At 40.8% G+C, this 25,783-nt stretch overlaps 2 protein-coding genes across 6 annotated transcripts in view; one reads left to right on the forward strand and one right to left on the reverse strand.

The window, feature by feature from the left end:
• Nucleotides 1-17,963, forward strand: part of LOC111867651 (beta-1,4-N-acetylgalactosaminyltransferase bre-4) — a 51,678-nt gene extending 33,715 nt beyond the window's left edge. For 4 of the 5 annotated variants that reach the window (XM_023857670.2, XM_033752750.1, XM_033752749.1 and 1 more), the window contains exons 2-5: nucleotides 4,706-5,215; nucleotides 6,430-6,666; nucleotides 11,636-11,819; nucleotides 14,836-17,963. In XM_023857670.2, coding sequence (XP_023713438.1) covers nucleotides 4,726-5,215; nucleotides 6,430-6,666; nucleotides 11,636-11,819; nucleotides 14,836-15,187 — 1,263 coding nt within the window. In that variant the 5' untranslated portion in view covers nucleotides 4,706-4,725 and the 3' untranslated portion in view covers nucleotides 15,188-17,963. Of the gene's footprint in view, nucleotides 1-2,230; nucleotides 2,253-4,705; nucleotides 5,216-6,429; nucleotides 6,667-11,635; nucleotides 11,820-14,835 lie in introns of those variants that run through there. The other variant, XM_033752752.1, reaches the window with a different exon arrangement.
• Nucleotides 17,964-19,160: 1,197 nt separating this feature from the next.
• Nucleotides 19,161-19,664, reverse strand: LOC111867673 (putative uncharacterized protein DDB_G0292636). The gene has a single exon (XM_023857715.1). It carries the CDS (start codon nucleotides 19,662-19,664, stop codon nucleotides 19,161-19,163), a length of 504 nt encoding a protein of 167 aa, XP_023713483.1.
• Nucleotides 19,665-25,783: the final 6,119 nt, after the last annotated feature.

Consider the following 25,783-nt stretch of genomic DNA (forward strand, 5'->3'; position numbering starts at 1 on the left):
ACGTTTACATTTTAATTTTAAACTTCATTATTGTGGGTGCACTCGGTAGCGTAGTTGGTTGAGGCACTATGCTACAAGCCGGAAGGTCGCGGGATCGAATCCAGATGAGGTCATAGGATTTTTTTTATTTACCTAATCCTTCCAGCCGCACTATGGCCCTGGGGTCGACTGAGCTTCTAACAGAAATGAGTACCAGGAATATTCTTGGAATGTTCTTGGGGTTAAAGGACGGCCGGCGCGTCTGACAACCTTTCCGCCATCTGTGAGCCGATTGTCTAGAAAATGTGGGAACCTCAACATCTCTCAACCCTATGGGCCTCCACGGCCTGTTACAGGGATAGCTTTACTTACTCTTACTTTTACTTCATTATTGTGAAATTGGTAGCGCTGGCGGCGGCGGAGGTAGTGGTGGTGGTGGTGGTGGTGGTAGTAGTAGTAGCAGCAGCCTATTATTTACTTTTATCACTTCAGCAACCGTTGTGATTGGAAAGTTAGGTCTCCGTGTGAAAACACTGTAAGAATGCAGTATCAGAATTTAAATCGCTAATGTTACCAATTAGCCGTCGAGGATATCCATTGGAAAGATACTGTCAACATATTAACCCCATTTAAAACTAAGATGAGAAAAGTAGAGTCGAAGTCCGTTCGTACATATGCCTGTCTTGAATTACTTGCCATCTCGCAAAATAAGCTGTCGTTAGGCTAGCGGTTGATCATATACTTGAAGTCCTGTTTGTTAGGTTCGAGGATACGCCGTACCTGAAGTAGGTAACTTGGTGGAAGAAAAGCACTGTATGTTCAACGAGATAGCCTGTACAACCATTTTGGTTACCATCGTATTGAAAATACCGTCTAGTAACTTTCTAGTGGTGACGTAATAATAGTTTACATCAGTATTCAGATGACGCGCCCTCCCAAACGTTTTATATGGCACGCTTATAGTTTATTAATAAGTATAACTCAGAATTAATGAAGGGATTTGAAATGTCTGTACTGTTAAAATGAAGTCTCGACAGTGTGTCTGTTAAAAATTGCAAGTTATATGTATCAATAGATTATTCAGTTATGTTAGGACTGTATTTCCCTTTGACGTGATATTTCATGAAGTCTGTCCCACAGTAGTTCTGTCTTCAGCAGACTGCAGTATGAATGTAACAACATATCTTCCAGCCAATCTGCTCTGTTGCACTGATAATGTACATGCAACATACTCCTCCCCTTTTACTGTCATTTTACAACCGCCCTTTCTCCCATTCATATATTTTCATTGCAGTTGGCCAGTGAATAGAATCAAGCACTTAACTATCATAAGTAATGCACGTCAGTATTCATTTGGCAGTAGACCAGTGTTGGCTTGGAACTTCTGGTCTGTTGTGTAACTGAGGTGATTCCATTGGAGCATAGCACTGGAGTTTACCGTACAGTAACGTGGGAAAAGTAGGACATTATAATGGTAGCTGGACTCTGTAATGTGCACAGCTAAAATGGCCCAACTTTGAAAGAAGACACGTCGCGGTTGATACTCATTCAGTTTATTTCTGTGTATCGTGCTGTGACGAAGGAGTCGATTGCGAGATTCACTTACAAGAGTGTCTCGTTCTGTGACGGTGTGTAACAGGAAGTGTATTGGTGTGGAGAGACGCTCAAATCAGTTCTGATTTAGCTTGGAATTTATCCGATTCTCGTTGAAATATTGATTACAGTTCTTACGTCTGCAGTTCATGTTCTGGAAACGTAATTTTTAGAAAAAAAATAGTAACATTGGGGTTTCCAGCATGACCAAACTGCCAGAAATGTAGTCAGGAATAATTATAAGATAAATTTTCTGAGATAATTTTTTTTTTTTTTAAGATTTCGTTTATGTACATGTTGACTTTGGTCCGATTGCTGTCGTCCTGCCCTGCACAAACATGAGTTGGTGTTCTCATTTGTATAGGAGGGGGAATTGTAAGGATGTATTACATTTTTCTTTGACGAAGAAAAGCCGGACCATGGAGCATATTTCAGCGTTTGTTGCTGGTCAACGGATAACATTTCTTAGACAGCGGAACGAAATGCAGGATTGGAATTCTATCAGTGAGTTTCCACGGTTACAACGAATTGTTAGAATTCCAGTATTTTTTCTTGATTGCTCCGTCACCAAGAGCTGGTCACTGAGCATGATACTGACACCAATAAAGTGCACTGGTCTTTACTGAGGCCAATTAGTTTGCCTTTTCCCGCCTGTCATATCCGGAAGTTCGGCCACGTACGTACGTAATTATGGAGTTACATATTTTGATTTAATGTTTTACTTCACTAAGGGAAGTGAACATACAAAGACCAATCCCGCTGTAATATTTTGTAACACTTGTGGCTCATGATGTAACACTGTGTTGAGTTTCGTTGGTTTTCCATAGCCATTACGTAACAAGAGTGACAGATTCAGTGTTTTTACTTTGCGTCGGCCATATTAATCTGTTACATGCTTTCGGGCCAGTTGTATAATTTTATCACGTGATCCAAATCGTATCATTTGGTAAAGGAAATGATAGTTCGTTGGAGCACAGTTTTGGAAATTGATTACGTAGTATATGATTGTAATTTTATCCCTTATTGTTCATAAACAACCCATATTTCGATTTTAAAGAATCTGACGTCTTAAAATAAACCACAAATAAATAATTAAATAAATAGATGGATAAATAAGTAATAAAATATTGTCTAGCATTACAAACCAATAGGATCTGATGCCTCCCCGTTTCCGAGAGTCGCAGTTTTGTATATATACGTTTGGTTGGTTCCTTGGATGAGGAACTGGAACGTTATGAAGGCTTCTGTGCTTACACAGGACAACGCAAACACGGAAAAGCGCAGATATACATCTATGCCTCGAATGGGATTCAAATCCACAGTCGCAGTGTTCGAGCGATAGAAGCAGTACATGGCTGTAAACTGCAGAGTAGAATGAATTGAACTGTTATAATTAATTTGTTATTAATTTCCTCTCTGCCATTTAAATTTAAAAATCATTTTATCATAACAGCAACAATGTGAAAGGAACTTAAGGCTCGCAAATATGTTGGGTTTGAGGTTCTCATGGCGGTGACTATGAAGACTTGTATTCTATGGGATGTGTTGCAATGTGGTCTGGTAGAAATGTTTCGAAGGATTGTACTGCCTTCATCTTCAGGGTTGAAGAATAATCCGAGCATGCAAGCCATCTGTTTTACCCCAATGATAGAGGCATTACATTGATCCGAAACGTCGGTAAACTTCTACCAGACTACAAGGCGTCACATCCCAGAAGATAGTTGTGTTCTCACAAATAGTGTTCTTTAATTGAACGTGTATTTTTTTTTTTCAATTGCTAAAAGAAATGAAGGTTTCTGTCTTCTGTGATGTAATGCCATGTAGTCCATTGAAGTCGACTGATGTTTTGGCTTTGCTTGGCCTACACTTTAACCCTGAAAACGGAGGCTGACATTGACTTTCAGCATACTGTATGGCATTGTATCCCAGAAAATAGAACTCCTCATAACCACTGTTATGATGATAGGTTTATTAAAATGTTGGTTTTGTTGTGAGGGTGACCTGTATCAACACACTGCCTGTTAGATGGACCTATTCAGCAAGTTCTTTCAAGTATCAGTAGTGGCTAACTCAGATGTGACAGGAGTTTAAATAGTGTATGTTTTCATTTCAGCACACAAATAGGAAAGTTGTGGGAGTGGTAGTGGTTTGATATTGGTTTTTATGTTATATTGTGTTCTGCTTTATACATTTCTATGTAGAAGCTCTTGGGTTTGATCTCTATGGCCTTACATTGTTCTCGTGGTTTTTCATATGTTGAAACCAAACACTGCCTCCATAATATGTACTGATTCATTATTTACAACACAACAGAATGCATGAAATGAAAAAAGATTCATTATTTATTGCTGCTAATATTTCTATTTCTATAAACCTTATGTTCAAGGTATGGTTATAAAGATACAGAGTTAGAATAAATGAAAATGTGGGGAAAATTTTACATAAATCTTAATTTAACCATAAAGAATAGCCTTTTATGTATCATGTTTCTGACAGGTTACATAAATTTGTATTTAGTATTGGCTGTTGAAATCATTCTATGACATTACATAATGTGGGTCATCAAGAACAACATGGCTTCAAGACGGCAGGAACAGCCATGAAGGAACCCGAATAATATGTGCAGTAATGATCTAGTTTAAAGAATTTTGTCCAAATACCGAATCATGTCCATAATCCATATTTTATTGTCAGTTTCCATTTTCTCATTTACATTTTTTGTTTCCATCACATTTCACTGTTTTATTGGGAATTTTAGCATTGAAGTCTTTCATGGTGGTTGGACACTGCAGTCTGAAAGAATGGTAATGGTGCTGTGGGTTGAGAAGGGGGAGGGGAAGTGTTGAAGTCAGATGATGCCCAGTAAAGTACTTTTATGGAAGTTGCTTTGGAAGATTATAGGAACAGTAACAGATCCTAACAATGACAACTGGGACTGTCTGAATTTGAAACCTAGTACTTCCAGATACAAAGCTGCCATTCATATGCAGGGTGTTTGGTATCTGTCAGAAGCAGGAAAACATTGTCTGCAATTGAGATTTTGGCTATTGTCGATGGTTACAGATTTTGCTTATGTCAACTTCATATTATCTATAAGTACAGGTTATTAAATTATAGTGTATGTATGTTGCAGTGCAGTAATGCAGCTGTGCCATGCGTTGCCGATGCCTGTCTGCATGGAGGACTATCCAGCATGTTGCACGCCAGTCATGCCTCCGTCTACATTCCCACCTCTGCAAGGTGGTGACAGTGCTGGCTGCTCTAATCGTGTTGCAATATCTTATTACTACAATCTTTCAAGCACGACAAATTGAACCTCTCTTCACAGTGAATTTCACACATTCCAGAAGCCATAGTCACTGGGATCGGATCTCCCATTCACGTGGTCTCTCGTTTCCAGCTCACAACTCATCATTTAATGGAAGCATGCATGTTTCAGTGGAGAAAACTCTCTCTCCAGTTGAGAATGTTTCTGGTGAAGCTAAGAACTCATCTTTCCTTCCAACACATGAGAATGCAGTTGGGAATGCCTCTAGCCTTCTATCCAACATTTCGTTGTCATCAGTTAACCTAACAACATCACCCAGTTTGACTGTCCCTTTTACAGGGAAATCCCTCTGTCCACCCATCCCTCCAAATCTGAGTAAGTATTATACATAGTGAATTTCCTTGCCATATTTTCTTTTATCATTCTCCATATTACTGATATACACTCAAGTTTATATTAAGATTTTTTGTATGCACAATGTTTTTACTACCAGAACTTTGAATAGCATACATCATTGTCTTTTTCTTTCTTCTTAGAAAGGAAGTTGGCAACACTTTTATATGACAAAGGAGATGGGGTATTACTTTTTAAACACTTTTTAAATAAGCCTTAAAAATGTGAAACAAGGAAGTTTATGAAAATTATAAACTGAAGAAAGAAAAGATTAATTTTATTCCTCTCTGCGTTATTCCATCATTTAGTGAACAACTCACATATCTTTTAAAAGAAGAAAAGCATGTCAAGACTTAACCATTGTATTCTCCATCCAGAGCCCTAAAATTCTTTATAGTTTGTGTTAATCTGGTTTGTTGCACAGAAGTGAAAGGGATTGATAAGTAATTGTTTCCTGTTGCTATGTCAGACTGTATACACAGAGCACACATTCGCTGCCCCTTTTCAGAACATGGTTTCAGCTTTTGTGTAAAAGCCAAGAATCATTTACATTTTATGTTGTAAGTTGTCACCAAAAGTCATTAAGTCAGTAATGTCAGTGTTGCATTAGGAAACAGGTGCAGATTTAGCTGAAGGTCAAAACGGTACTACCAGGAATGAAAGGGTTTAGTTTCAGATAGTAGATTGCCATCAGATTTTTCTAACTCTTCTCAAATGTTTGGGGCATAGAATAGTGTGTTGTTAGCTTACAAATTGTTGTTACGTTTAGAGAGCAATGAGATGTATAAGGACTTGATAACACATAGCTTATTATTGGTTTGATGTCAGTATTTGGCACATTTTTGTATTGTCCATAGTTTTTTATGTGTTTGTTTTTTGTTGTATGGGTGCTTCTATCTCAGGCAAGAATTTATTCACCATCTTCCATGCAGGCTGAAACACTGAAACCCTGCTCCTGTAGGAAGATATTTTGAACTTGGGGCTATACAAAATCATTCATGTAGCATTCATCAGAAATTTAGTCATGTGCGCTGATCTTGTGTATGTGAATTTTATCTTTCATTTGTAAATGCTGACTACAGTTGAAACTTAAACTTGTTCATGTTTTGGATAATGAGTATAATTAAGAATGACTATAAATTACCCCACTGTACTCTGAACTTAAGTTAAAGTAATCCAAATGTGGCATATTTCAGATGGTCCAATCAAAGTAGTAAAAGATTCTCCATCGCTTGAGGAGTTGGAGAAAAGGTTTCCTATGTTGGAACCAGGAGGACATTATCGGCCACAGGAGTGTCAACCACGAGACAGAGTAGCTATAATAGTGCCATACCGTGACCGACGTGAACATCTTAGCACACTTCTTTTAAACTTGCATCCCTTTCTTCAACGTCAACAGCTGGATTATGGGATATTTGTAGTAGAACAGGCAGGCAAGTATCTTTTATGCAGCTTTAATTAATTTAAGGATTTTCCTGTTGGGAAGTATGAGTATCCATCAGTTTGACTCTCAGTGAAGAAAGTCGAGGCTATTGACAGCTTATTTAAAAAGATAAAGTTTTTCATGGGCTTAATTAAGCACCACACCATGGAGACATATGAGTAAGTGGAGGTACAGCTGCACCATTCATGACCATGGCACTAGATGGGGTGAGTGCTTTGTTAAATGAACTGTAAACTATAAATAAATAAGTAAATAAATAGAACGAATTTGACTCAGTTTTGAAAATGGAATGTCAAAGAACCTCCCTGTCTTTCTCTCTCTTTCCTGTCCCTTTCTCCATGGTTTAGGGAATGTAGACCATGCAGCATCTTAAAGAATTCTCTTTTTGCTGTGTCAGTTATGCTACAGGCAGCATGGACTGGGACCAACTTCGTGTCATAGTTTATGGAAGAACAAATGTTACAAGTCTTTATAAGTTAATGTGGTCATGATTAAATGTTATGGTTTCATACAGAATTTGTAGCTATTACAATTACATTCTTTGAAAAATGAGTTTAACATAAGTTCAGCTTCAGAGATTACACATTGGAGACTCAAATTTGTACCACACTTTCAAATAAAGCTAACCAAACATATATTTTGGAACTTAACATCCTCCCTGAACTAGATGGGATGCTTATGTTGACCTGGCTTGATAACCTTGCACCATGGGTAGGTGGAGCATCTTATTCCATATGCCAGCATATTACTGTAATCGATTTGTGCATTATCATCTTTAAAACAGAAAGCAAATGTATTGGGTAATACAGGGTGCGTCAGAAAGAAGGGATGGATTTCACAGGGCAATAAAATTGGTAAGGCTTCATCAAATCCAAATTTTATTGTTACCATCAGATTTGCCAATACATGCAGTTTATTTGTGGAATACAATATCATCCATATGACATCCTTGGCTTCTGATACAGACGTTGAGGCGTTTTCTGAAGTTATTCTTCACTCTCAAGGTCATATCTGGTGGAATCGCCGCGATTTCTTCTCGATCGCTGTCTTCAGCTCGTCCAGTGTATGTGGTCAGTGTTTATAAACTTCCACCTTCAAATGGCCCCAAAGGAAGAAATTGCAGGACGCAAGGTTGGGTGAACGTGCGGGCCAAGGAATGTCACCATGATGCTAGATGATGTGCCCCGGATAGAGCCCTCTCAGGAGATCCAGTATGAGCATCTTGTTGACACCGAATGTCCTCAGCATCAACAGCAAGCTCGTTCAGGTTACTGCACAGCCATCCTTCTCAAAAAAGTAAGGCCTCCAAACACCAAATTCTGCTACAGCACACCAAACAGTTATTCTCTCATTGTGAAGAGGTCCCTCAAGCAGTTCTTTAGGATGGTTCCTGCCCAATACCGGAAATTCTGTTTATCTACACAGCCGGATAGGTGAAAATGGGCTTCATCACTGGTCAACAGAATGACGGTAAGGGGCACGCTCGCAAGAATATGCTGGCAACTGTTAACACAATTCTCCCAGTCTCCTGCATGAAGTTCTTGCACAGTTGCCATTGTGTAGGGATGAAATTTAAGGTCTAAATGCAAAATGTGTCTTACCATAGCGTCGGATAATCTCAGAGCAGCAGCATGTTTGCGAGCTGATTGTTGAGGTGACTGGACAACTGACTGCCTTACTGCCTCCACATTTGCAGGCATATGAGCGCTCCCTGGCCATCCAGGTGATTTCTTCTTTAAGGTTGAACTTGTGGCATGAAATGAAGCCGCCCACCGCAAAATTGTGTTCTGTGTAGGGATCCTATTTCGACGTCTGAGCTCGAAATGAGTGCGGAAGGCTCGTTGAGTGGCGATCACAGACTCTCTGTTTTTCAAAAACGTCTCTACGACGAACACATGCTGTGCACCCGACCACTCCATGTTACCAACTGAAACTGCATTCTCCTGCTGACCCAACTGTCGGCCCCCCACTCTACGCCTCCCCCCATCGCGGTGTAAAGGTCGCTTGAAATCCAGCCATTCTTTCTGATGCATCCTGTAGATAATTTTATTTGTTTTGTAATGACACAAACAGAATCTAAAGTTTTTTTTTTAATTATGTTCCATATGTGTATTACAGAACCTTATAATCTTTGGTTGTGCTGCTGAAAGTTTTGCATTATGCCATCTTGGAATTTTGTGCATAATGGATTTAAAAACAAAGGCACCAGTGAAGAGTGTCTTCATGATTCTTATCACGAAAATTGTTGCTTATGTTCAGAGGTTATTGATAATGTGAAACATTGGGCCTATCCTGTCTCCTCTCTTCACCCTTTTATCAGAAAGAAGTGGAAAGCTGTACCCCAAGTCAGAGAATGCATATTTTTCAAATGGACACTTTGAGATTTTGTATATTCCTTTGTCCTTGACTTGCATTTGTTTTAAATACAGTCTGACAACTTTTAGTCTACATTCTCAATTTCAGATGTCAAAATCAGTTCGTTAGTTTCAGTGATAGAACATGCATGAGCAAACATGGCTTCTTGTTTATGCCATATATGCCCAAAAGGCTTAAGTTTCCCCCCCCCCCAAAAAAATGACACTTTTAGAAGTCAGACTGCAGAGCTTGTAAGTGGCTCTTATAGAAAAGGAATGTTATTGGATTTTCTAGGTCCAATAAAGGTACACAATTCATTGTTATAAGCAAGTAATGATGCTTGAGCTTCAGTAAATGATACATAGATGTGAATTAGATTTGTATGAATATTTATTTTATTAGTTAAATCCATTTCTCACTAACATTGTGGTAGTACTAATAATATATTTTTAGCAAGTTTGTAAATGAAAGATTCATTAGTACATCTGACACTGTTAGTGTACTGTGAATGGACATGGGTGACCATATTGAAGCAAAAGGTGTAAAAACTGAAGTATTGCAGTGTGCTTACAGTGCTTATTTAAAATAGCTGTTCTTCAGTATGTGGAAGCAACCAGGAACGGAGAAGCTGCTGTGAAGTTTTGAGCTGACAAACCAAATTTGCACTTGTGATTGTGTATGAAAGATAAAATGTCAATAGCAGTTCTTGCATGCAAAGCTTTTAGAGGCCCTAAACATAGCAGACAACCAGAAGTTGATGGACACATGCTTTCATTTTTGCAAGAAATAAGAAATGATCATATGTCTATCAGTTAAAGGTATTAGAAATTGCCATTTGTTAGAGTATACATTGCCAAAAGTTCAAAGAATATATCAGCCAGTGCCAGTGCTGTATGCAATAAAGCAATAAAGCAGCCTGGTATTTTGATGAAAAACAACATTAGCACAAAGATTGCTGGCAGACACTGCTGAACAGCACACTTCCTATGACTTCTATGTTATTGCTCTGCCTAAGAGGCACAACTACTTGCTTGGAAGAATTAGGAATTCTGATGAAATGCCAGTTTTCGAAAATGTGCCAAGTAACACCACAATTACAGAGAAAGGTGTTGGTCAGTACTATTGACAGTGGGAAACGAAAAACTGCACATAACTGCAGTGTTAAATTGTACAGCTGACAGCCCAAAATTGCCAATACGTGATACTGAAAAGAAAAAGTATGTCAAAAGAAAACTTGTCCATGGGGATTTTTATGTGAATCCATGCAAAGGGCTGGATGACAAAAGAACTGATAGATTGACTGGATTAGGAAGCCTGGTGTTAGTGTTTGATGCTTTCAAAGGGCATCTTAAAATCTGAGATAATGATAATTATTGCATCCTTGAACTTTGACCTAGTAGTCGGGGGGGATATGACCTCCTAGCTTCAGATCATTTGATGTGGTTATGAATCCTTTTTAAGGACCACACCATAAATCTGTATTCTGAATGGAATTTCTCTGGAAACTTCTTACTCACACCCTCCTGGGAAAGCCAAGAAGCCCGATGTGGGCCATCTTTGTCAGTGGATTCAGTGTGCCTGGGGAAGAATATCATTGTCATTGGCTTCAGAAAGTACTGCCTGTCAATTATCTTGAATGGTAGTGAGGAGGATATGAATGACAGGATTGTAGAGAAGAGAGCAGTAGTGAAAATGAGACTGGTAGCAGTAATGCAAGCGACAGTGATAGTGTTGAACTGAAAATGGTTAAACTTTCATTATGTTTTAAAGGGGGAAGGTGAGTGATTATTGATTTCGCTGCATAAATACCTAGAACCAATAAGGTACTTGTAGTTACTATAGGATTCTGACGATGGTGTATAACACACAGAGATATTAGGTTTTTGGACTTTAACCATCGTCCTGGTTTTTTTAAGATAACTAAGAAAAACACAACGTTTCGGAATCTGGATGTGTTTCCATCCTCAGGTGAGGGAAAAACACTATTCTGTTGGGTCCCTTAGAAAGAGCTAGCCTCAGTCACTGGACAACCGATGTGATTGAGGCTAGCTCTTTCTAAGGGACCCAACAGAATAAATGTTTTTCCCTCACCCGAGGACGGAAACAGATCGTTTCTGAAACGTTGTGTTTTTCTTAGTTATCTTAAAAAACCAGGATGATGGATAAAGTCCAAAAACCTAATATCTCTGTGCAATTAGGTACTTCATTGTATGTGTAATTTTCTTTTTTAAAGTGTCATCTAGAAAAACTGGCAGTGATGAAGAAATGAATGTGTTTAACTGTTTACTAGTGATGAGGCAAGTGTTCATTGCAATTTACATGCAACTTTCTATAATAAGAGAAGCATGAAGTAACATTGAAAATCAAAAGTAGTTGTGTGCATAAAATATTCATTCCCAGACCATGTAATTTTGATGGTGCAGCTTATATGTGGACAAACATAATATGTTCACTCTTTTTACAGAGAATGTAAGAAGTCTGAAAACCTGTTCTGTATGTTCAAATATACATTAAAATATCTGCTAGAGTAATTCTGGTGCAGTTTTTATTGAAATAAAATTCAGGAAAGGTTTTACAGAATGCTCCATATTTTATTGTTGCAGGTGATGGCCCATTCAACAGAGCCATGCTCATGAATGTGGGGTTTGTTGAAGCACTGAAGTTATACAACTATGATTGTTTTATTTTCCATGATGTGGATCTTCTTCCTGAAGATGATCGAAACCTGTACTCTTGTCCAGAGCAGCCACGGCACATGTCAGTAGCTGTGGATGTTCTGAAATACAAGTGAGTTAACAGATGAAGTGTATAACCATTCTTACACTTCACTCCAATTCACCAGTCATATAGCCATCCTTGACTCCTCTTTGATCCTTCATCAGTGGTCTTGATATGGGATAAGGGATGCTTGGCTAACTTATTAAAGAGACCTTTCCTCAGAGTTTAAGTGTGGTGGCCAAGAGCAAATGGCTGTGAGACTGGACATAATTAAAGATGTCAGTGAGTGAATCTTAAGAATAGATGTTGCTAGGGTGTACTGCTCATGACAGTACAGGTTCAAGAATTAACCACACCAGCAGTATAAAGAACACATAGTTTTGCCCCTTCAGTAATAGTGTCCATACCAGAGATGTAATGTTAGGCAAAGCACTAGCTCACCACAGCATCAACTGTTTGCCATATTTACACGTTTGTCCTCTGTGACTGACACTTTTCCTACCTTGAAGCTAAATACCTTTCTATAGCACTCACTTTCCTTTCAGGCATTTCCTGTGCTAGTTAACTTTGGTATCCAAAGTTAAGCTAAGCAAAACTGCTTCACAAAGTGCACAATGCCAAAAGCCAGTCTGCAAAGACATGGTTGGTGAACCCCAAGATGCAGACAAGGATGCTACTTTGTCATAGCTCTGCATCTACCACAAAGTTACCCTTTAAATACCTTTACCTGCACTCATAATGTAACCCTAAGTAAAAGCAAGGAATATTCTTACAAGTGCAGAGACTACCATGTGAGTTTAGCATTCTATCCATTATATTCGTCAGTCCAGTTGGCTGCATTGATTGGCCAGGCTGTTACAATAAAAAATGGCTTGCTTATTTCTGAGACTGATTGTTTGAATGACAGTCATTTCAAAAATAGAAATATGGGTTATCATTTGCATCCTGAAGGCAGTACAGCCTTTGATGGCAGTCACTGATTATTCTGTCACATAATTATTAAGGCCTTGTAGGTTAAGTACAAGCAGTAAACCATCTCTGCTTCAGATTAATTGGGAGGAGAGGTCATCTGGATTATTGAAGCAAAAGTTAATCCTAAAACGTCAAGAAAGGAGATAAATGGAAAGTTTAATAATATAGGTAGTGCTGATGAAAATAAATACAAAAATATCACTGTAGAACCTTTATTTAAAAACTATAAAAAGCAAGAAGCTGAAATCCAGGGTCTCCTTCATCCAGCTCAAGCCAGTCTTGGATATTTTCTTGCATGGTTTCAGTCTCTTCAGCTACCCTCAACAAGATCTGAAAGTTCTCTTGCTCTAATCCTTCTTGATCCTAAATCCCATATATCTTTTAAAGTATATACTCAACTGTGAACAGAATTTTCATATTTTGATCTGGAATATATGACATCAAGATCAACTGTAACCAGATTAGCAAGGGTTTGCTGTATATGATTCACTGCACTGAAACTCCCAACATTTGTTGCTGTTGGACCAGTGTAGGAATGCTAAGCTTAGACTCTTCATATGCCTTTTAGGGCTTCATGTCAATTGATAAGATCATGCAGGTAATTATTTAAGACTTAATTAGTGGTAAGGATGAAATGGTTAGAAGTAGAATGAAACAGGAGAGTTAATACAGTTTCCCACAAAGAGAGTTGTATCTCTAAGGTTATAATTTGTATATTATAATGGAATTTAGACTAAAAGGTAAAGACTAATATATGTGTACCTTAAGCATGAAGGCATGTGGGGCCATGAATGTAAAGTTCCATGTGTTCATAACCTCAGTGTTAGTTGAAAGTGAGTGGTCAACTGCAAATTCTAGCCACTGCATGCCCATGTAAGGAACAGGATGTTGGTTGGCCATCTCCTGCAAATTGAATTGGTTGTCCAACCCACAGCCAGTTACATCACTGATTGGATTGCTATGGCTCATAAGGACTTAGAATAATGTGGTAGTGCAGTATTCTACATTCTTAGGCATTGCTTCACACTTTGGCTGCCTTAAGGTGGAAGAATGTGGTCTGGTATTCATTGGTTCCAGTGGGGTCGAACCTAGAGCTGGTCTGACTACAGGGATAAGTAGAACAGTTTTCAGTCCTTTCCATAGGAGTTAAAGTACAGCCATGCACACTGATGTGCTGGCTGACCTATCTTGGTTTCCAAAGACTGTCAAGAGAAGAATATTCAAAACTCTAAATTGTGTTGTGTTCATACTCTTTGTCCTTAATAAATATCTTCATTTGGATGCAGGGAAGGAATGTTTTTAAGCATATTGTTTGGATAAGGCTTTAATATTATTTTATGTGTTTTAGATCGGAAATATCTCTGAAGATCTCATATGTTTCTTACTTTTCAATTTTATAAATTCTGCTAGAGAGGGTACATCAATTTCCACTAATATTCCTTGCAGAATTGTGGTCCCTAAAATACCCAAGAATACATGTTTGAAGTTTGGCAGTTTATTGCAGTTCTCTTGGCATCTAGTTCAAAGTCAGTCAGTCTGCCAGACTCACATAATTACAATCTGTGTTAGTTACTGGAATAAAGGCATCAGGCAGTTCTTCATACTGAAGCATATAATGCAGGTTTTTACAGTGCTACACAGTAATCAAATTATTGATGTTCTTTTTGACAGATTGGCACTGTGGTAGTTCTGAACTGTATGAGAATACTTGTGATACAACCTGTTGGCCTTCTGCTGGGCAATGAGCTGTAAGAGGAATAGGCAAAAGTTACATTATTTGTTAATTCAGTTAGAGGTTTTTTTCTTCTGCCTAAGCAGAATGCCACAAAGACAGTTATGGTAAATTTATTGGAGTGGTATGACATAATTTTTAGATTCCTCAATTGCATTGAAAATTTTACTTATTAAGCTGATTATAAATGTACTTTCACATAAATTGAAGTCAGTAAGAGTCATATGATTACTGATTTATTTACATGATTACAGGATGGATTTTCAGTGTTTCATTTCATTTGGCTGACATACTGTACATGGAGTTTGTATCCCTGTAATTAAATAACTTCAGTAGGCATTACTCCATTATCTAATGTGTATATGTTTTTTTTTATGACAGACTCCCATATCCAGGTATTTTTGGTGGTGTGTCTGCCATGACAAAAACTCAGTTCAAGAAAGTCAATGGATTCAGCAACATGTTCTGGGGCTGGGGTGGTGAGGATGATGACATGTCCAACAGGGTAAGGCACCATGGCTACCATATCTCTCGTTATCCTGCGAATGTGGCTCGCTACAAAATGCTTACCCATCGTAAACAGCATGCAAATCCCAAGCGGTATGAGTTCCTCAATACGGGAAGAAAGAGATTCAAAACTGATGGCCTTAGCAGCTTACAGTATGAGAGAAAGAAGCTGGATATTGGTAAACTGTACACTAGAATTCTTGTTGAGCTTGCCACTCCCAGCTGATGGAGCATTTTAGCCAGATTCTGGCATAGTAAGTGAGCATTGGACCAATGGAATATGTAGTTTGCCTGTTCCAGCTGTAGTCTGGAGTGAGAGAGTATGTGGTTAAAAAAGTTATATGTGTTCACCTTTTTCCCAGAAAGATTTTGATTGTACATGATAAGATGTGTGTAAGTTACTGTAATACCTGATACTGCTGTATGACACAGACTCTCTAAACCATAATCGTCTTGCAGTATCAGTAGCAGGCCAGCAGAATTTTGAAATGTGGTACATCTTTGCGCTGATTTTGGTGTCATAGTACAGTCCTGATGTAAATGCTGTTTGTAAGTATTAAACAACTGAACACATTTTGAAGCTGTCTTCAAGTATTGATTCACTTAACTGAGAACTTGATTCTTAGAAATATTGATCAAAATATTGTAGAAGTGGAGTTACAGATTTCTGTAAAGCCAATTAAATACTAGTCCTTGATAATGGATGATTGTATGTGGTCCATTTATGCTTTCTCAATGCAGTACTCTCACAACTTGTATGATTTTTTACTTGTGCTGAAGTGCAAAGAGTATTGTATTCTGAAATAATGTAGTCACGTCAGTAAAATCAGAAGGTCCTATTTCCTGAGCGGAATAGCAGACATTACAATTTTAAGGTGAAAGGGAATGTACAGTCTAAAAATAAGTATTCTTCTCTATGTGTATATTTACTTCATGCTTTAAGCCAACTCAGTCTTTTGCTGAAGTGTGGATTTATACAGCACAGGATTTACGTTCAATGCAGTTACTTATTTAGTTCAAACTCAGGTGACAGTTTCCCTTAGTATTTGTATCTTGTCCTGCCTCAAAACCTGAAAGTCACCTGCTTCAATCTGTTAGATTTACTATAAAGTTGGTAATGTTATAATCATGGGCCTATGTTACAGTTACATATGAATCCACACTTTGTGTTTATTTCCCATCGTCAGAGACAAAGCTTCATCACGTACAATATTGTGGTATATGAATTGTATGAGAGTATTTGTGATACACCTTGCTCATATACAAATTATGCTCTCACTATGTTGTAGGGAACAATTAATATGATACTGTGTTTTCTCCTTTATTTGGAAGTTGAATGCTGAGAAGCTTTGGGTATGATAATTATCATACCCATGTCATGGATTATAATCCATATATAGACTGAAATACGAGGGCTATTCAGGTAGTAACCTCCGGTGAGCTGCTAACAAGACAAGCAGTGAGAAAAAAAATATGTACATACTTAAGCCACTTCTTAGCATAGGAAGCACAAGAATTGAGGCACTTGTCATATGGGGAATAAGTTTTTGTATGCCCATGTCGAAGTCTGCCACCTGTGAGGTCAGCCATATTTTGACACCTTCCATCAACTGCTCATTATTGCTGAAGCACTGTGATCATAACCAGTTCTTCAGATAGGTAAACAGGTGGTAGTCACTTGGAGCAGGATCAGGGCTGTAAGGAGGGAGGTCGAATAGTTCCCAGTAGAAATGCTCCAGGAGTGCTCAAGTGCGAGCAGCTGTATGTGGATGTACATTGTCATGGAGGAGCACTATACTGGATGTCAGCATTCCACACCTTTTGTTCTGAATAGCCTTACACGTTTTTTTTAGTCTTTCACATGCAGTACACTTCTTACATTGTGGTCCCTTGTTGCATGAGTTCCACAATCAGCACTCATTTCCAGTTCCATAAAGCAGCTGCCATGAGCTTTCTGGCAGCAGACAACATTTGTTTAGACTTTTTCTGCTTGTTTGGTGAATGTGTGTGCATTCACTTCTTTGACAGCTCCTGTGTTTCAACGTTTACAAATGAAACCCAGATTTCATCACCTGTTACAATATGATTGAGAAATTCATTGTCATCTTTGTGGTATCACTCTAAAAGTGTCAAAGCCAAAGCAATTCTATGCATGTTTTTCACACCTATGAGTATTTTCAGAACCCATCTTGCACAAAACTTGTGATAGCCTAGCTTAACTGTGATAATCTTGTAGAGAAAAGTGCTTAAAATTTGAGGAAATTCACATAAATGTTCTGAAATTGTGAAGTGCTGTTTTCACAAACTTTTTATTCAACATTTTGAACAAGATCATCACTCACTGCAGATGGCAGACCATTTCGCTCTTCATTGTGAACATTCCTTCACCCATCTTTGAACATTCTACACCACTGTCTTACAGTTCCTTCACAAATTATATTTTGGCTGTAAACTGCAGCACGTAAATAATGTCACATGTTTGGAATCCAGAAGGGTTATTTCCATGGGAACGCTGGAACAGACTGTTCCGTAGGAAGTAACAATAGCGGTATTGTAATTCTAACAGTGAGCCGTTGCATCGAGAACGCCGAAACCCCCTGGAGATGAGTCTCCACGGTTATAACGAGGGTTCATTGCATAGCAGCGGCCGAGGTTATAAAAAGGGTTGAAGGCATTTGCCAAGTCAGTTGGAACCTAGACGCCATACGATATAGAAGGAAACAGCAAGAAGTTAGTATTGGGATAGCCATCGCCGAAGACAGTTGAGATCCAGCCATGGCCAAGGACAGTACAAGCATCGAAGTAGAGACAGAAGTCAAGCGATACTGCGAGTAATAATAAGAAGTGAAGCACAATAAACATTCGCTAAATCCGAGACCCACGTGAAGTTATTTGTCGCGTGACATACCCAGCACGTGAAAACTGGTGTCAGAAGTGGGATCAGTTTGGATTCTGAGGTGAATCTGTTGTAATGCCACGCGAGCTAAAATGGAGTTACAGCAGATGATGTTACTGCTGCTGAAGGAAAAGCGAAGAAAAAGAGGGCACCGATAGAAAAGCCGAGTAGGAAGAAAGGGAGGCTAATTTGAAAGTATGGCGAGAAGAGATGGCCGTCATGAGAGACAAATGGGTGAACAACAACTGCGATGAGACGTTGGCCTGCCAAGAGATGGAGGCATGTCACAAGAGAGAAAGCCGGTCTCACTGGACAGGAAACCAGAGGCTGCACAGAAAGAAGAGGTCCCCACAGAAGACGCCACGATAACGCCGGTCGGAATACCGAGGAAACAGCGTAGGGACTGAAAACTGGGCACGGAGCGCCACAGTCAGAAACTGAAGGACTCGACACGGGAAAATTGTAAACCCCCAAAAAATTGGCTGTCGCCCGCAGAAGGACGAGCCACCATGCAACAGTGGCACAACGCATGAGAGACATCCTTGGGCTGAACACGACCCGCTGTGCGAAAGTGGCACGGCGCAAGGAGAACACAATGGTTCACTGTTAGAATTACAATACCGCTATTGTTACTTCCAATGCAACGGTCTGTTCTAGCGTTTCCATGGAAGTAACCCTTCTGGATTCCAAACATGTGACATTGCTTCCTTCTAAAGGTTGTTCGTCCCCGAACAGCCTAAAGATTCTTCCTCTCTTCCATTTCCACGTTGTTTTGCTGGCAATGTCTGAATTCGGTCTTGCTGTTCTTCTCACGTCCTTTTGCGCTGTTCATTCTACCGCATCCGTCCCTCTCTTCAGTGGTGCTCATCCCGAGCACTCCCGTAGTCCAGAATTTGTTGGTCGCATTGTCTCACATTCATACTTCACTTTCATTCTTTCCTCATTCATTCTTGCTAGGTAGGCCGGTGTTTCTACTACCGGTTCCTCCCATGCGGGCCGTTTCCTTTTTTCGTTCTGGAGGCTGTCGACCCCTCCACAGTGTCCAGTTTTTGATGTTTTGTGATGGGACCGGAGATTCGGTAATTTGTTTCGCGGTCTCATGTCCCGTCATTTTTCTGTAGTGCTCGATTCTTGTTCTGCTTGTTACATTGCGGTTGCGCCCGTTGTCTCTTCTGAGCATCCATCCTTTCGAGGTTCCTAACATCACTTTGTCCCTGGTGCGGTTCCTTCCGTCAGAGTTTTCCTTGCGCCATGCCACTTTCGCACGGCAGGTCATGTTTGGCCCGAGGATGTCTCTCATGCGTCATGCCACTGTTGCGCGCGACGGGACATCCTTATGTCGCTTCTCTTCTCCTCTTGCCGTGCCACTGTTGCACGGTGGCTCGTCCTTCTGCGGGCGACAGCCAATTTTTTTTGGGGGGGGTTTACAATTTTCCCGTGACAAATTCTTCGGTTTCTGACTGCGGCGCTCCGTGGTCAGTTTTCGGTCCCTACGCCGTTTCCTCTGTTCTCCGACCGGCGTTATCGTGGCGTCTTCTGCGGGGACCTCTTCTTTCTGTGCCGCCTCAGGTTTCCTGTCCAGTGAGGTCGGCTTTCTCTCTATTTGACGTGCCTCCATCTCTTGGCAGGTCAACGTCTCATCGTGGTTGTCGTTCACCCATTTGTCTCTCATGGTGGTCATCTCTTCTCGCCATGCTTTCATATTGGCCTCCCTTTCTTCCTTCTCGGCTTTTCTATCAGCGTCCTCTTTTTCTTGGCTAGCTCTGATTTCCTTTAGCAGCAGTTCTATCATCTGCTGTAACTCCATTTTAGCTCGTGTGGCGTTATAACAAATTCGCCTCAGAATCTGAACTGATCCCACTTCTGACACCAGTTGTCACGTGTTGGGTATGTCACATGACAAATAGCTTCACGTGGGTCTCGGATTTAGCGAATCTTTATTGGACACTCACTCTTTCACACCTTACAATTACTATCACTTTCAGTATCACAATTACTGCTCCCACTATATCTCGGCGAATACTAGACTGCTTTCGGCGGCGGCTTTCGTAAAACTGTCTTCTTTTTTATATTGTATGGTGTCTAGGTTCCAACTGACTTGGCAAATGCCTTCAACCCTCTTTATAACCTAGGCCGCTGCTATGCAATGAACCCCCATTATAACCGTGGAGACTCATCTCCGGGGAGATTCGGCGTTCTCTACGCAATGGCTCACTGTTAGAATTACAGTACCGCTATTGTTACTTCTATGGAACGGTCTGTTCTAGCGTTTCCATGGAAGTAACCATTCTGGATAGCGGCCTCTGTAGTCTAGGGGTAACGTTCCCACCTCATGACTCAAGGTACGTGGGTTCAAACCCGGCAGAGGTTGTGGAATTTTTAAGGGCGGAAAAATTCAGGGAACGAGTCCTCCGGGAGGGACTTTAAGCCGTGGGTCCCGTGTCATAGATTTACGGCACGTAAAAGATCCTCATGTCTCTAGGAGACATCTGAGCAAAATTAGGTAACAAGTTTCCCGCCCAAGTAGTTTCCAATGCCTCTGGTAGATGGGGGAAATAACAGGTACCGAGTGCCGATCTCGTTGGCGAACGGGGCTGATAGCACGCACCAGTACCGGTAGGGTATGGCGACAGTAGAAATTAAAGGGGGACACACAGTGGGCCAATAACTGGTCTAAGTGCATGGGGAAACCCACCCCCTCTAATAATAATAATAATAATAATAGTGTAGCGTGTTTTGCGTGTCACGCTACAAATAAGTTTACTCCGCTGTTTGATATAGCGAATTTATTCCGTTCGCTCACCTTACACACACCTTACAGTCATTTCCACTTGCAGTGTTACAATTACTGCTTACAATATCTCGGCGGTTTCTAGCAGACTCTCTTCTGCAGCGGATGTTCCAGGACTGACTGCTTCTCGTCGCAGCTGGGCTATTTATCCCCTCGGCCGCTGCTATGCAAATGAACCCTCTGTTATAGCAGTGGAAACGTTGCTTTGTTGGTTCCGCGATTCCTACGCAATGACCCATTGTTATTGCGTTGTCTCTGTGGGAACGCTTCGCGTATTCGTCGTAACCGTGGAGATTCGATGTTCTCGACACAACGGCTCACTGTTGGGATTACAGTGTCGCTATTGTTACTTCCTAGGCAACGGTCTGTTCTAGCGTTTCCATAGAAGTGTCCCTTCTGGATTGCAAACACGTTACATTGCTCCCTTCTAAAGGTTGTTCGTCCCCGAACAGCCTAAAGGTTCTTCCTCGGTTTCGATGCCGCGGTGTTTTGCTGGCAACGTCTTCATTCGGCCTTGCTGTTCTGCTGGCATCTTTGTGCGGTGTTTGTCCAACCGCATCCGCCCCTCTCTTCAGTGGTGCACGTCCCGAGCACTTCCAAGGTCCAGAGTTTGTCGGTCGCCTTGTTTCACATTCATTCATTCTCCATTTATCCTTGTTGGGGAAGTCGGTACTTTACCGGTTCCTCCCATAAGGGCCGTTTCCCTTTTTCCGTTTTGGAGGGGGTCAACCCCTCCACAGTGTCCAGTGTCTCGTTTTCGGTAACTTGCTGGAAAGTCCCACTGCTAACTTCACAAGTTTTAACCCGATGATCTTCCTGAGCGTCCGGCTGGCTGTCCTCTCGTTTTTTGGATGCAGTCGCTGTCTTGTGTATGCGTTTTTTACTCTAATATTGCCCTCCGGTTCCACCTGAAGTCTTCGCCATTTAGGGGCTCCCCTTGCAACATTGTTCCAAGTTGGGTTGATCCCCATGATGTGTCCCCTACGTCGTGCTACTTTTGTACGGAGGGACATCCTGACGGGAGCGGTGACATATTTCTTCTGGTGCCCATCTTGAATTTGGGTGCGTTCTTTCCTTAAGGCATCTCTTCTGCGTCGTGCCACTGTTGTGCGACAGGACATCCTCTTGTCTATTGGCGTTCTCCGTGCCGCTTTCTCTCGGTGTGTTGTCACTCTGCGGGAGACAGCCAATTTCTCCTGGGGTCCACGATTTTCCCATGTTGCATCCTTTGCTTTCTGGCGGCGGCGCTCCGCGGCCAGTTTTCGGTCCCTACGCCTTTTCTTCGGTTCTCCGACCAGTATTCTTGGGGTGTCTTCTACGGGGACTTCTTCTCTCTGCGTCGCCTCAGGTTTCATGTTCACTGAGACTGGCTCCACTACATCTTGGCAGGCTGTCGTCTCTTCCTGCCAGGCGTTCATATCGGCTTTCAACTTCTTGGCTCGCATGGCGGCCATTTCTTCTCGCCATGCTTTCTGCTCGGCCATCATCTGTTTATGTCAGGCGTCGGCCTTGGCCTCGTTGACATCTGCTTTTTCTTCGTAAGCTGTCATTTTCTTCAGCAGAAGTTCCAACATTTGCTGCATTTCCATTTTTTGTTGTTGTTGTAGGACGCGTGTTAAAGTTTGTAAAACACTTCTGACACCAGTGTAGCATGTTTTGTGAGTCACACTACAAATAAGTTTACGCCGCTGTTTGATATAGCGAATTTATTCCGTTCGCTCACCTTACACACACCTTACAGTCAGTTCCACTTGCAGTGTTACAAATACTGCTTACAATATTTCGGCGGTACTGGACTGTCTTCTCTGGCGGTTTCTAGCAGACTCTCTTCTGTGGCGGATGTTCCAGGACTAACTGCTTCTCGTCGAAGCTGGGCTATTTATCCTCTCGGCTGCTATGCAAAATGAACCCTCTGTTATAGCAGTGGAAACGTTGCTTTGTTGGCTCCGCGGTTCCTACACAGTGACCCATTGTTATTGCGTTGTCTCTGTGGGAACGCTTCGCGTATTCATCATAACCGTGGAGATTCGATGTTCTCGACACAACGGCTCACTGTTGGGATTACAGTGTCGCTATTGTTACTTCCTATGCAACGGTCTGTTCTAGCGTTTCCATAGAAGTGACTCTTCTGGATTGCAAACACGTTACAATAATAACCTTTCTGGATTCCAAACATGTGGCAATTCAATGGATTTCTGTAGCACTCATGCTTTTAACGCGAATAAAGTGGATAACAGTGTGAATTTCATATGTGTCAGGTTTATCAATTGCAGGAGACATAACTTGCTGTGTAGAGACAAGAACAAACACCACTTGACTATTAATTTGATGGTTTACAAGGCAGTAAGTCATGTGACACTACCTCACATGCATGACCCCCCTCCCCTGCTCCTACATTAGCTACCTAAATAAACGTAGGTTACTTTTACAATTTCTTTATTAGAACCATTACAACAAAGAAAAAAGTAGGTTACTTTCCTAATATCCCTCGTATGAATGTAAGTACTGCTTTGCAGTTGGTAGGACAGACTTGTGGATCCAAGTTATGCAAGTATGGAAAGTGACAAATTAGCACAATACTGTGAAAATTACCTATTCAATTTCTTAACCACATGTTATTCACATATTCACAGGGGTATGTTATAAAGTACTCATATATACGTGGGTAGGCTGGAAAGTAATGCACACATGCTTGTAGAGCTCGAACAAAAACAAATAGTAAGATCGGGCAAAAAGTACATTAAAGTACAATTCTTTAGTTTCAAAAGCATATATTTATTTTTCAACATAGTCACCGTTAAGGCTAACACATTTCTCCCAACGTAAACAAGTTTTTTCATTCTGTCACTGAAAAATTCTTCCGACTTTTCTCAAATCCAGGACTTGACAGCTGCCTTCACCTCATCGTCCGAGGTCCCTTGAGGTCTCTCTTGAGTAGAGGGAAAAAATAAAAATCGCAAGGCGCAAGATCGGGGGAATAAGGAGGGTGTGGAATCGGTTCAGACTTCAGGTTTCGCAGAGCCTCTTCAGTTGCATGCGAGGTATGTGGACGAGCGTTGTCATGTTGCAAGATTATTGGCGCCAGGNTGGCGGATGTTCCAGGACTAACTGCTTCTCGTCGAAGCTGGGCTATTTATCCTCTCGGCTGCTATGCAAAATGAACCCTCTGTTATAGCAGTGGAAACGTTGCTTTGTTGGCTCCGCGGTTCCTACACAGTGACCCATTGTTATTGCGTTGTCTCTGTGGGAACGCTTCGCGTATTCATCATAACCGTGGAGATTCGATGTTCTCGACACAACGGCTCACTGTTGGGATTACAGTGTCGCTATTGTTACTTCCTATGCAACGGTCTGTTCTAGCGTTTCCATAGAAGTGACTCTTCTGGATTGCAAACACGTTACAATAATAACCTTTCTGGATTCCAAACATGTGGCAATTCAATGGATTTCTGTAGCACTCATGCTTTTAACGCGAATAAAGTGGATAACAGTGTGAATTTCATATGTGTCAGGTTTATCAATTGCAGGAGACATAACTTGCTGTGTAGAGACAAGAACAAACACCACTTGACTATTAATTTGATGGTTTACAAGGCAGTAAGTCATGTGACACTACCTCACATGCATGACCCCCCTCCCCTGCTCCTACATTAGCTACCTAAATAAACGTAGGTTACTTTTACAATTTCTTTATTAGAACCATTACAACAAAGAAAAAAGTAGGTTACTTTCCTAATATCCCTCGTATGAATGTAAGTACTGCTTTGCAGTTGGTAGGACAGACTTGTGGATCCAAGTTATGCAAGTATGGAAAGTGACAAATTAGCACAATACTGTGAAAATTACCTATTCAATTTCTTAACCACATGTTATTCACATATTCACAGGGGTATGTTATAAAGTACTCATATATACGTGGGTAGGCTGGAAAGTAATGCACACATGCTTGTAGAGCTCGAACAAAAACAAATAGTAAGATCGGGCAAAAAGTACATTAAAGTACAATTCTTTAGTTTCAAAAGCATATATTTATTTTTCAACATAGTCACCGTTAAGGCTAACACATTTCTCCCAACGTAAACAAGTTTTTTCATTCTGTCACTGAAAAATTCTTCCGACTTTTCTCAAATCCAGGACTTGACAGCTGCCTTCACCTCATCGTCCGAGGTCCCTTGAGGTCTCTCTTGAGTAGAGGGAAAAAATAAAAATCGCAAGGCGCAAGATCGGGGGAATAAGGAGGGTGTGGAATCGGTTCAGACTTCAGGTTTCGCAGAGCCTCTTCAGTTGCATGCGAGGTATGTGGACGAGCGTTGTCATGTTGCAAGATTATTGGCGCCAGGCTGCCTCTAACACGACAAACTCGACGCCGGAGGTGTTTTAGAGTCTGTATGTACTGAGAAGAATTTACCGTTGCCCCTCATTCTAGAAAATCGGTCACATAAACTCAGTGAGCATCCCAAAACAGTCAAAAGAAGTTTCTTCGCGGATGGTTGTGTTTTGAACTTTTTCGCCTGAGAAGAAGACGGATGTCGATATTCTGCGCTCTGTCTTTTCTCTTCCGGGTCATAACGATGGACTCATGACTCATCCCCCATCACAATATTCAAAAGAAAGTCGTCTCCTTCGTCACAATAGCGCTGCAAAAGTTGCTCACAGCATTCCAATCGACGCTGTTTGTTCTCGTCTGTGAGATGGCGTGGTATACCCATTGTGCACAGATTTTACAGTATCCCAATTGTTCAATAATGAAGCCAACACGTTCCTTGGATATTCCAATATGGTTTGCGATATGCTTTTGAGTGATTCGCCGGTCATTTTGAATCAAATCGTCGACGAGTTTGCGAAGATTATCGTCTGTGGCAGTGATCGGATGTCCGCTGCGTTTCATCAACAATTATGGCTTTTCCAGGCTCGGAACCACGAAATTTAATAACCATCGATTTACAGTAGACCTATCAACAGCATCGTCACCATAAACAGCCTTTAAACGACTATGAATCTCAGTAGGAGTCACTTTTTCAGCAGTTAAAAATTCGATAACAGCACGCTGTTTAACTTGCGTTGACATAGCACTAGAACACGTCTCCATACTTCCGCTTCTCGAAATACACTGGATGAACGCAACGATCTCAAAT

Source organism: Cryptotermes secundus, unplaced genomic scaffold (genome assembly GCF_002891405.2).
Source record: "Cryptotermes secundus unplaced genomic scaffold, Csec_1.0 scaffold931, whole genome shotgun sequence".
In the NCBI taxonomy this organism is placed as follows: Eukaryota; Metazoa; Arthropoda; class Insecta; order Blattodea; family Kalotermitidae; genus Cryptotermes; species Cryptotermes secundus.

Excerpts from the sequence above, each read along its gene's own strand:
- LOC111867673 (XM_023857715.1), bottom strand. The coding sequence starts at position 19,664 with ATGGAGTTACAGCAGATGATAGAACTGCTGCTAAAGGAAATCAGAGCT.